At 37.8% G+C, this 13,034-nt stretch overlaps 1 protein-coding gene across 1 annotated transcript in view; it reads left to right on the top strand.

Moving 5' to 3' along the window:
* LOC145687828 (MAU2 chromatid cohesion factor homolog) overlaps nt 1–13,034 on the top strand; it is a 71,158-nt gene that overhangs the window by 14,214 nt on the left and 43,910 nt on the right. Inside the window, exons 3-4 of the mRNA XM_081761280.1 lie at nt 4,553–4,675; nt 9,085–9,213. Of these exons, the coding sequence (XP_081617406.1) occupies nt 4,553–4,675; nt 9,085–9,213 (252 nt within the window). The remainder of the gene's footprint in view (nt 1–4,552; nt 4,676–9,084; nt 9,214–13,034) is intronic.

Raw genomic sequence — 13,034 nt, forward strand, 5'->3', positions numbered from 1 at the left:
ACAGTAACTTATTTCATTACTACACAAACACATTACAGGTTCCAGCATTGGTCATAATCTCAAAAATGTCTACATAGAACATGCTTACATTTCATTCAAGTCTGAGGTCTTTATCGTTCTTAGATCAAAAGATATATGCAATCAAACGTTGGGTTGCGCGACTTTACGGACACACTGTATATATATATCCCTCCCCTAAGTTGCATCGTCAAAGTGAAATGATAGAAACCATCCCACGCCCAAACCTCATCTATGTTGAAAATTTGATTGAGATCGGTCGAGTGGTTCAAGATTTATTAAGTTTGCAAAAATAGTCACTTTTACTTTTATATACCTATGTATATATATACAGTATTTCCTAACCTGCTTTTGATAAAACATCCGAACAAAACTTTTTTCCATCAGTAAAATTACCTCTTGTGGATTTTTCCAATAGGAATTATGTATTGTGGGGTTATTATTGAAATATTTCTTTATGCAATATGAATAAAATCGTTAGAGGTCTTCTCTCTTCCTATGCAAAGAGCAGGAATTTTACTTAGTTTAACGTATATTAGCTAACTAGTCGTTCTTCGCACTGAGACAATAAATTTTATGAAAGTATTTGAAGCGTTCTTCCACTCCCTCTTTAGAGAATACACATTTCAATGAAAGTTTATTCTTTAAAAAATGAGATATTTTGCTTTTGGCATAAATTTTGAACCCCTCTCCCCTTTAGGATATAGGGGACCGCGGCGGATCAGTGGTAGAGCGTTCACTTCTAGTGCCTGGGGTCCCTGGTTCGATCACAGCTCGCGCCAAGTGAACTTTGTGGTGCACAAAAGCAGCCTGCGTAGATTTCCTCGGGGATCTCCCGTTTCTTCCCACTTTATTCATTCCACCATTTCATTCATTTCTCGTCGTCATCTTCTTCTTTAGCCTAGCCGGCACAAACGTGGGACGTAATACTGAAAGACTCCATTTCATTTCATTTCGATTATTTATATGTCTCCCATCTTATTTCCTAGGGTCGGTAAGTAAGGAACGAATAGTGACATACTATATCGTTACTAAAGATATATTTACTTATTAAACATAGACAAAATCACTGAGAACCATTTTCGAGAAACTTGAAAATTTTGTTTCTTACCTTTATTTTAGCAGGTAGGAGGGAATTAAGCTGAAAAATCTAATAAAAACTTTAGAATTTCATGTTGTTACGTTGAATGGTTTTGGGTCAGCGATGAGATTAGAGCTTTTGTTGCCTATTTCAGCACCGAAGCTATATGAGACGTTTACCTATTAATGTAGGATTCGAACCACATAAGTTCCCACCAGGAATCAAATCTGAGTCTCTCGCTTCTTACTCTATTTATGTAGCCGTGAGGGAGGGAGGTTGTTTCTAAGCTTTTGTAGATACGTACGGACGAACAAGCAGGCATCTAGCAACCACTTATTCGAGTACATACGTGCCGTGAAAAGTATAAATCCTTAGAAATTTAGAATTCGATTTTTTCACTCTCAATACTTCACTCTATATAAACTCTCGAAGGTAGAAACAAGGTAATCTTCCATCGTGGTATTTGATTTAAAGTGGAAAACAAATAAAGGGCACTGGAGAAAAACACGCTAAGTCACATTTCGTAATTTTTTCAGAAGAGCGGTTTTAAAGCATGTACAAAGCGGGTTCTTCCTTATGTGGGATTTCTTTAATCGTTTAGAAAATGGCATCAAGCTGTTGCTTTCACAGTGTTGTTATACAGTTGGTAAGATGCTGCTTTTAGCTGTCTGAAGGGCCAAATATCTTAAAATCATGTGCTTTAGATTTAGTGTGTTTTTCATTTGTACCCTAAAACTAACTAACTAACTCTATGGCCTATGGAACCCGGAGGTTCAATGCCGCGTTCACAAAAGCTCTCCACTGACTTCTATTCTTAGCTAATTGGATCCAGTTTCTACTTTGTATTCCTATCTCTGCGAGATCCATCTTAATATTATCCTCCCATCTGCGCCTAGGTCTTCCTAATGGTCGTTTTCCTATGGGTCTTCCAGTCAAGACTTTGAAAGCGTTTCTACTTCCTTCCATTCTAGCTACATGACCTGCCCACCTAAGCCTCCTAGACTTGACGACCCTAACAATGTTGGGTAAACCGTATAAACTATGTAGTTCCTCGTTATGAAGCTTCCGCCATTCCCCATTCTCGTTCCTTTTGGGTCCGAATATTCTTCTCAGGATCCTGTTCTCAAATACTTTCAGTCTATGTTCTTCCCTCAGAGTAAGCGACCATGTTTCGCAACCATACAGAACAACAGGCATGATTATCGTTTTATATATTTTAAGCTTCAAATTCCTCGACAGAATTCGCGACGACAAGAGATTTTGAACCGAATAGTAACACGAATTCCCTGCTTTTAGTCGACATTTAATTTCTTCGTGAATATGATTTTCGTCTGTTAATATTGATCCTAAATATTTGAAAGTATTCACTTTATCAAAAGTATTATTTAATATTTTAACGCCTCCACAATTTGCCGTATTACGGTCCCGACGCACTTCCATGTATTTAGTTTTCTCTGCATTTATTTCTACTGTTCTCCTATCATCCCCTATTAAATTTACATCATCAGCATATGCCATAACCTGGTGAATACCGTTCAACTCTAGGCCCTGGTTGCTATCTTTGATTTTCCTTATGGCGTATTCCAGCACAAAGTTAAATAATAATGGCGACAACGCATCTCCTTGTTTCAGGCCATTTTCGACGTGGAAGCTCGTGGACAAAAATTTTCCTACCCGCACTTTACTTTGGGATTCACTTAAACATATCTTAATTAATTTAATTAGCTTTCTCGGTATTCCAAGCTCTGTAAGAACGTTGTATAATGTTTCTCTCCTAACCGAGTCGTAAGGCTTTCTAAAATCAATAAATAGTTGATGTACCGGGGTATTGTATTCCCACTTCTTTTCGAGTATTTGGCGAATGGTAAATATTTGGTCGATAGTTGATCGATTTCGTCTAAATCCGCACTGATAATCTCCAATAATTTCATCTGCGTATGGGGTCAATCTTGCTAACAGAATATTTGAAAGTATTTTATAGGATGTTGACAGAAGAGAAGTGCCTCGATAATTATTACAGTCAGTTTTGTCGCCTTTCTTGTGAATTGGAACAATGATTGACTCTTTCCACTCTTGTGGCAATTCTTCCTTGTTCCAGATAAGGAGAATGAGTTTGTGTATCTTGTTCCACAATTTTTCGCCTCCAGCTAAAATTAACTCAGCCGGAATTTCATCTACACCCGGAGATTTGTCTTTCTTTAATTTCTTTATAGCGGCTTCCACTTCTATTCGATTGGGTTCTGGAATATACGGTTCTGCGGTGTGTATCTCCTTTTCTCCACGCACATTAGTTTTTGGCTGCGTGTTCAGCAAATCGTCAAAGAAATCTTTCCATCTATTTAAGAGGCTATCCGTATCGGTGAGAACTGTTCCGTCAGATTTCTTTAATATATAAGCACGAGGTTGATAGCCTTTCTTAAATTCGCTGATCCCCTTATACATGTCCCGAACATTTTTATTTTTACTATTATCTTCAAGTTCCTTAATTTTAGCTTTCAAAAAATCCCGTTTCTTTGTTTTAAAAGTTATGGAAGTTTCCCGCCTGATATCTGCGAAATTTTGTGTAGTTATTTCATTCGGATTTTGTAGCCACCGTAATTTTGCCTGTTTTCTCTTGTCTACTAGTTTAATGCATTCTTGGTCGAACCATGGTTTGTTCCTACGTATTTCCGCGTGTCCCAATTTTTCTATTGCTGAACTTTTAATGCTATCTCTAATTTCAATCCAAGTATCCTCAACACTAGTGCACTCCGAGTCTTCTAAAACCGAGAATCTATTCGAAACTTCAATCTGGTATTCCTCTCTTACCTGGCTCTCTTCTAATTTCTTTAAATTAAATCTCTCCGTTTTCGGACATTGAGTATTACATTTATTCAACGATAATCTCTCCCGTATTATCGCTGCTACCAGGTAGTGATCAGTGTCACAATCAGCCCCTCTAAACGACCGGACGTCAATTATGCTAGATTGTCTTCTTCTATCTACTAAAACGTGATCAATTTGATTATGTGTTTTTCCGTCTGGTGATGTCCAAGTGTATTTATGAACGTCGCGATGTGGGAATTTTGTACTCTTCACGATTAGGTTTTTGGATGTTGCAAAGTTCACGAGTCTAACACCGTTGTCATTACTTTCCTTATGCAAACTTTCGTTCCCTATAATCGGTTTGAAAATATCCTCTCGTCCTACCTTCGCATTGAAATCCCCTAATAGAATCTTCATATGGTATCGCGGGAGTTGGTCAAATATCCGTTCCACTTCTTCGTAAAAACTATCTTTTATATCGTCACCCTTATCTTCAGTTGGAGCATGTACATTTAAAACAACAATATCACACCACTGTCCCTTAAGAGTCCCTTTCATTTGTACCCTGCAATTGATAATTTAACATTAACAGTGTAATGCAGTTATGTACGTGGCTATGTTGAAAACTCGAATACTTTCTCTTTTCAGCAAATCCACGCAGGAGAGAAGGACTACAGTGTTGCCAGTAGTTTGCTTGATGTAGGTGTTGATTATGCACATTTGTCTGGAGCAAAATATACGAGAGTACTCTTCATGTTGAGTAAAGGAATGGTAAGAATATTTCACTGTGTAAGGATATGTGTGAGTATATATGTATAGGTGGAAACGCATTTAAGAATTTGAGAACACCCAGAAGGAATTCACGGATCTGGTCTAAAGTTGGTGGACAACAAGATGATGATGGTAAAAATTACTACATGACTTTTTGTGGGATATCACAGTCATGTTATACAGGATGTCCAAGGGGGCCACGGTGGCTCAGTGGTTGAATATTCACCTCTGGTGCATGGGGTTCCGGGTTCAATCCCAGCTCCCGCCAAGTGAACTTTGTCGTGGACAAACACCGTGTGCGTGGGTTTTCTCGGGGTTCTCCCGTTTCCTCCCACTTTATTCATTCCGCCATTTTATTTATTTCTCATCATCACCATCTCCTTTAACCTAGCTGGCATAATCGTGGAACGTAATACTTAAAGATTTCATTACGGGATGTCCAAGAACATTCAGAACTTACCATAATAGGACGTGTACTCAAGACGATCGGCGACACTAGCACCTGTTCGGGCAGGTAGCCGGTCGTACAGATGCTGAATGTCTGACTGGAGTCCCATGCTTGCTTTAGATCTTGGTGTAGCTAAAAGATTCCGGTTGGAGATCAGGCACTGTTTCACAGTGTCCCACAAATGCTTGACAGGGTTTTGGTCTGGGGACCCAGCAGGCTAGAGTAGAAGGTGTATGCCGAGTAAAGCAAGCTCGGTGGGTACGAACGTCATGCTGCTGGAAGATGGTGTCCTGGAAAGTATCCAGATAAGATCGCAGGATAGACTTGACGACATCAGGAAAATACGACGAACTAATTATGTCCCCTCAATGAAAACCATGGTCGAGCTTCATGTATAGCTCATTGCCCTCATATCTGAGTGGCGAGTTTGAACACACACTGGATTTTTCCACAGTTACTATGTTTGAGATAGAAGCAACTCGAATTGCTGATTACCATGTCGCTACTGCAGGATATCCCGATAGCGCCAGAGATGTTGCCGAGTAATCGTGCGGGAACATATATACCTATTCTGAAAGTTGATTGTTTGATGGTTGTGTACTCGCGTGGCTCTGGCTGCACTGGTGGGTAGTTCGAACGATCCTTGTGTCCAGGTGCTCCATGAGTTGCACTGGGGTGCACTTCTGGTGTGGATATCCTCTCCCTCCATCCCACTGTGAACACCCCGATGGACCATTGACACATCACGATCAACGCAGACGGTAATTTGACGGAACGACCACTCGGATCCTCTCAGCTCGAAGTAACACAACTTGTATTCTCTGGAGTTGTCCTGTCATTAGAGACAGAGGATGCGTTCTATACACAACTGCTGATAATCTTCAAGGAACTAGCAACATGTTCTCTAAAGACAGTACAATCAGTCTGTCCTCTACAGATATTTCATAGTGCGAATTTTTCCTAATCGGATGATGTATACGGAGTATTGTTAGATGCGTTTTCATTATTGTATGTATTTTTTTCTTTTCTTTCTTCCATATTTCTTCGGTTCCCTATCTGATGTAGCATTTTAGCAAAATAACTTATAGTGCACTTTTTGAGTGTTGGAGCTTGTAAGTTTAACTGCTTTCTGGTATGATTTCAATAAAGGAATTCCAAAGAAAGGATGAAACGTGAATTAGCACAGAATAGAAGAAAAGATAATCACATGAACTAAACAAAGAATCAGACCCGGGTTCGATTCCCGGCGGGCGCTCATGTAGTTCGAATTCCACGTTAATCAGTAGGTCCCGTCTCATATGGCCTCGCTGCTGAAAGGGACGTTAAACTCAAAATCAACTCAGCTAAACAAAGAATCACTCTTATGTCCTTCATCACATAGGGAGGGGAAGAAAGAAAGTGAGGAGTGTGACACGGGTGTGCAAGAGAAGGAAGGCTAAGAAATGAAGAGAAAAATATAAACTAATGAAGAAATTAACAGAAAGGTAAAAATATATTTTAAAAAAAATCTTCGTCTTGTTCATCTCAACCATAGGTTGCTGGGCAAAATTGAAATTTTAAAGCTTTTCTCTTCGTTGGGAGAGCTATTTTATAGTTGATAAGGTCTCTTCTTCGTAACTGCATCTAGATATGCTATCCTTGGTCTTCCACTTCCTGGTTTTTCTTCTGCCTTTTCCTCTGTCAACACGGTGATCCAATCGGAGTGCCGAATAAGATGGCCAAGCATGCTGTTTCTTCTTTTTCCTATTATCTTCATGATCTGTCGTTCTTCATTAGCTTCCTTTAGTACGTCTTCATTCCTTTTCCTTTCGGTCCATGATATGCGCAGCATTCTGCGCCAACACCATTTTTCAAATTCTTCTAGCTTGGATATTTCAGCTTTTCTCAGTCTCCACGTTTCTGATCCGTAAAGCGCCACGCTCCATACGAGTGTGTTAATAAATCGTTTTCGAACGACCAACGACATATTTGTTAATGTTAGTAGTCCTCTTTTCTTACTGAATGCTTGTTTAGCCTGCACTAGGATATTAGACTTCCTAAATAGGGAAACGTCTTAACGTCTTTGATTTTCTCTCCATCTAGCCACACGTTTGTCCCTTCCTGTCCTGCTCTTGTGCACTTTATCACTTTGGTTTTCTTCTTATTTATCTTCATTTTGCACGTTTTATGCAATTGGTCGTTCAAGTTTGAAAGTGCTTTCTGCAAGTCCTCATCGTTCTCCGCTATCAATGCTATGTCATCAGCAAACCTTATTGTGCTGAAAACCTGACCACTTACTTTTACGCCTTTCTCATTTTTCTCAAAGAATTCTTTTATAGACGTTGAACAGGAGAGGTGAAAGTCCACATCCTTGCCGTACTCCTTTACTTATCCTTGCTTCCTTCTGATCTCTTCCTATAACAGCTGTCTGGTTCCTGGACTAGATTTTAAAGGTCAAGTAAGATCATCACCAAAATGTCTTTAAGATTGAATATTTGAGAACCTGTTTTCAGTGTACAGAGCTTACTAAAAGAATAATCACTCTTAGAGTTCTTCTCATGGCTACATAATTTATTCTTGGTGCAAGAGACTTGTTTATTTCCTGCTCGTGGGCGTGATTTTCACATTAAACTGTAGGTCTATATGCCATGTAGCTTGATGCTGAAGAGCTATGTTACATTACAGATTACTCAGTTATTTTGCTAATAACTTCGGAACGAACATACCAATTTGAGTATTACATTCTTTGATGTAAAGAAAAAGTACTAAAAGCTACTCAGGTCTGCTTCCTTCGAAGTTTTTAGCAGAATACAGTGCATCTCACTTATAACGAACTCGGAAATGGCGAATTATTGGATATTACGAACATAAATTAAAATCCCCTTTACACCGCCCATTTAAAACATGGAAGAAAGATCGTATATTACGAACAATATTTTCCGTGAAGACCTCTTATAGCGAAGTTTCATAACGGGATCATGTTTTCTTTCCTTCTGCTCGTGAATAACTCAGGTACCAGAAAACTGGTTTTCATAACTGTGGTCGCTGTGAAACCAGGCATGACTCACTCTTCTCCATCCCACTCGGATGACAGCAGAAATCGACCCTGTAATTCGTATTTTGCAATGTAATCATCAGATTCCGATGATGAGAGAGAAGTGGAAAATGTGAAACAACCCGTGAGTTCCAAAGAAGCAGTCCAGAGTTTAAAACACTTGCAACGCCATCTTTTGGAACACAGCAACACGTACCTGACAATGCATTTCGGTCACTTTGAGGAAGTGGAAGCGGCGGTGTTAGGAACAGCGGCAGTAGACATGGTTCAGAAGAAAATTACACACTTCTTCAAGCGTGCTTGAACGGATAGGAAGAACTGCAATATAGATAACAACCCAATTTAAAAAAAAATATCTTCAGATGTAATACTATACTGCTGTATATTCTTTTAAACGGATCTGTTTGTTATACAATCCTTTGTTTTTTTTCCATAATTCGGAGAAATACCTGAGTTTGTTTATAACGAACTTCAGATATAAAGAACTCATTGTGTTAGTCCCTTGAAATTCATTGTAAGTGGGCTGCACTCTAGTACGTAGAGGGTGGGTGTATTCTTTTGCAGACGAATGTACTATATAGTTGAAACTTCAAGAATTCCAGACCAGCGGCGTTAGTAGGACCTGATGAACGAAAACATGAATACTATTTCTAAAATGATCATACAAAAACAGTCACTGTGCATTTTGTATTGACGTGGGAAGCAAAAAAGTATCGACAGTATTTGCCATTTGAAATTTTAAGTGGTAATTATATAAAACACCGATCACAATATGACTTTTATCCTCGTTCATAGGAGCCGTTGTTGAATATACTTTATATATAAGAAGTAATGTAATTATGTTTAAACGAGGTTTAAGTAGTAAGCAAATAAGCTTTTTCTGTATTAATTTCATGAGAATAAAGTGTAACATTTGTGTATCCACAGGTATTGTTAATGGGCAAAGAAATCCAGGAAGTACATGCTCTTTTAAATGAAGCAGGACATCTGGTGGACAGTTGGCAAAATAATCAACATCAGAAAGAGTACCTGAAGATTTTTTTCCTTATTTTACAAGTAAGTCAATATCATTGTGCAAGGTAAATACTAGTTTATGAAATAAGGTTTCAGTTACAACTTACTTCGTGTGTAGAGCAATATCTCGTTTACCATTTACGAGTTTACTTTGATAAATTACTTCGTCTCTAGAACAATATCTCGTTCACCATTTACGAGTTTACTTATAACTTCTTTCGTCTATAGAACAATATCTCGTTCACCATTTACGGGCTTATGGCTACCACTGGTCTGCGATTATGTACGACTATAGACGAAAATAGTTGAATCCTTATTTTTGTGCACTGATTTGCAAATGTATGTAGTTTACTTCTTTCCTAGAATAATGCTTTTAACTATGCGCGAGTGGGATTGCCGTGCCCCTTTTGAGAAGGCTCTTCTGACTTATTTTGAATTGTTGCGATGGTTTTACTTCCACTCTATATATCAGGCTTGGCCTTCTGAATGAAATCGGAAACTACTTTAAGTACATTTCCATTTTTGTGTGAGGATCAACTGAAGGAACACTACCTTCGTACGCCTCCAGATGCTTACTTTAAAAGTTAAAAATGAAATGGAGTGAAATGAAATCTTTGAGTTTTACGTCCGACGGTTATGCCGGCTAGGCTAAAGGAGACGCTGATGATGAGTAATGAATGAAATAGTGGAATGAATAAAGTGGGAGAAAACGGGAGAACCCCGGGAAAAATAATTTACTCTTGGGAGTTGATTCCTTCTTGCATATTTTCTCAAAAACGACTCAGGAGGTTTTCTTCATATTTGATAAATAAATACTTCATTCACATTCGTATGATATAGAGTAACTAACTTCTGAAAAAAAAAAAAAAAAGAAAGTCCTCATCGGATACTTTATTCTTGGGGCGAGTTTTCCAGAAGAAGCTTTTCCCAGAAACGTTTCTGGCGACTTCGTTGATATTTCATGAATGTATAATACTCCTCTGTGGTATAAGTAGTTCCGCATTTAAAAAGAGACAAAGGGTAGTTTAATTTTGGGATTGGATTTTTTTACAGTTGAGTTTTTCAGAATGACTGTGGGAATTTTGTTCATATTTTGTAAATAAATATTTATATTAATAAGCTAACAATATGGCATAAATCGTTTGTCCTGAAAGAATACACAAGGGTGTTGTTTACTTTAGAGTTTTTTTTTTTTTTTTTTTCTGGCAATTTGCTTATATTTCAGTAATAACCCTACAATGTTCTGTAAGTCACTTCTCATATAAATGTCCACAGGGATTAGTTTACTCTTGGAGTGAGGTTTTTTTTATTATTATTATTATTATTGACAACTTTCTTAAGTACGACTGATGAGATTTTGTTGATACTTTGAAAACAAACAGTTCATTAATAATCTTATGAAATAATCCTGAAGGGTTAGTTTAGTTTTGAGGGTGAGATTTTTTTCGGACGGATTTTTTCGATAGCACCTTATAATTTTGTTGGTATTCACAAATAAATGTTGCTTCCTCGTGACGATATGGTTAGCTTACTCGTTCTTTGGCGAAGGAGATCCGGGTTCGATTCCCAACGGTAGGTCATGTGGTTCGAATCCCAAGTTAAGCTGTCGATCCACGTCTCATATAGCTGAAAGAGAAGCTGAACGCCAATCCAAGCAAACAATTAAATGTTTTCTTAATAAGTGCAACATAACATTAGAGCGAGGAAGTTCAGTGTGGTATTCGTACCTTTATTAGTGTGTTATCATGTTTATATTATTATAAAATATCTAGAATTAAGTCAAAATTGAATCGGTCGTTGTCAAAAGGAGATTGAAATTGAAATACAGGGTGATCCAGAAAAACGAGAAATTTTGAAAATGAAATAATTTCATGAAACAAATGTTTAAAAAAAATTATTTATCTCATTTAATGGTAAAACTAATGCCATTTTTGAATACATACAGTACAGTTTATTTTTTTAACATGTCATCCTGCAAGTAAGCTCCTTCTCTACACAAACATTCCTGCAGTCTCTCTTCGGTACATTGTTCATGGTTTGACGTAAGATCTCAAGTGTAACTTTGGCAATTACTTCTCGGATTTTGTCTTTCAATTCTTCCATTGTTTCAGGTCGACTAAAGAACACGTTGCTTTTAAAGTGACTCCACAAAACGAAATCACCAGCTGACAAATCAGGGGATCTTGGAGGCCATTGAATGACATTATTATTCGAGATTACACCTTCCCCAAACAATAGGCGTACAGCAGCCATCAATATTCGTGCTGTGTGAGACGTTGATCCATCTTGTTGAAACCAGGCTGTGTCAATGTGTAGAAATCTCTGTAGTTGATGGACAACAAAGGTACCAAGCATGGTGACGTAACGATTCGATGTGATTTCAATCGCATGGCCATTCTCGTAAAAAAAATAAAAAAAAATAAAAAAAAATAAAAAAAAATGATATAGCACACTACACATTAACTTTGTTACTGTGCAATAGACGTTGGTGTAGCTCCATACGATTGTCTTGTTCGCAATATCTAAAATTTAGATCGCGAAAGCACGTTGCACATCACTCCAAACATTCATGATAACTAAATGGCAGGGTGTCGTTGACAAGCTGGCGTACGTTATTCAGTGTTACCAAACGCTCATTGTTGCCAACACAAGTTTCAAAATTTTCCCGTTTCTTTGTGAATCACCCTTTATATTCCACATGTTCTCTTTTAAGAACAACACTATGCAAGAACGAAAACGTTTAAAAATTAAAACGAGAAAGAAAAAACTTTGTAGATACAGAAGGATAGCTGAGGAAGTTAGGAATTAAAATTAAGAGTTGACCCAATTATTATAGATACAAAAAGCTGAGATTCATCCCGGCAAAGGCAATAAATGAGTACCTTGCAATACGTTTCTAATGGAAGATACTTACAATGGTCAAGCGTTTGTGTCATTACTGTCAATAAAACTAATGTAGACAAAGTAGTTTGAGTCTTATTGTACTGTAGAGTTATGTCTAAACGTTTTTAATGAATTTTAAAATAATTATTTTATTTTTAAAGACCCCAAAACTGTCTAATAATAATTTACAAGTTGCCATAATTAATTATGTTACAAATTTCGTACGAGCTTCCGCCCCCCAAAGTCTAGATGCAATTTTATTTTAAGCCAATTGAACAGAAATTTGTAGCACACGTTATGATGTAGGTTTTCTGGTATATCCCTAAGAGCTCTTGAAGTTTGTGGAACGTTACCTGGTATAGGACACCGTTTGCGGCAAGCAAAATACAAAAACAAAATAAGCGAAACAATCAAAAGTGAGGACGCTTGAAGAAATGATTCCAGAATTGGCAAAATCGGAGATAAGAAGTGATATTGTTATTGTTTGCATGAACTATAATACTCGTAAGAAAACATAGCATCATGCTTGATAATGCATGTATTTTGAACGAGAGTAACTGGCATTCAAAGATGTCGCAAACACTGTATTAAGTAACGCTGACAGTCGGTATCATTATTTATATTTACACAAGAGCAGTGCTTCATTCTATATAGCTCTAATTAGTAGTAAGTAAGCAATTAAGATAATTTTTCACGGAAGTATTTTTGTGAAGTTGAAAATTTTCTGACAGAATTTATATTTGCAGAAGTAGTGCCATCGTTTTATATATTTATTACTTTTGACATGACTTCTACTACCGGGTGTCCCAGAAATAGTGACTCACTTCGATTCGACGGTTGTCCCGCAACCTGAGTATCCCAAAGTCATCGGTTCGGTTGCCAGGGTTCCCACGGACCTGAAACTGTGCCCGTGTCATCCTCGCCTGCTGCACGCACTCAATGAGGATGATCCCGATCGCCGTATCGAGTTTGCTGAGCGG

Source organism: Thermobia domestica, chromosome 6, assembly GCF_964235325.1.
Source record: "Thermobia domestica chromosome 6, izTheDome1.hap1.1, whole genome shotgun sequence".
Taxonomy (NCBI): domain Eukaryota; kingdom Metazoa; phylum Arthropoda; class Insecta; order Zygentoma; family Lepismatidae; genus Thermobia; species Thermobia domestica.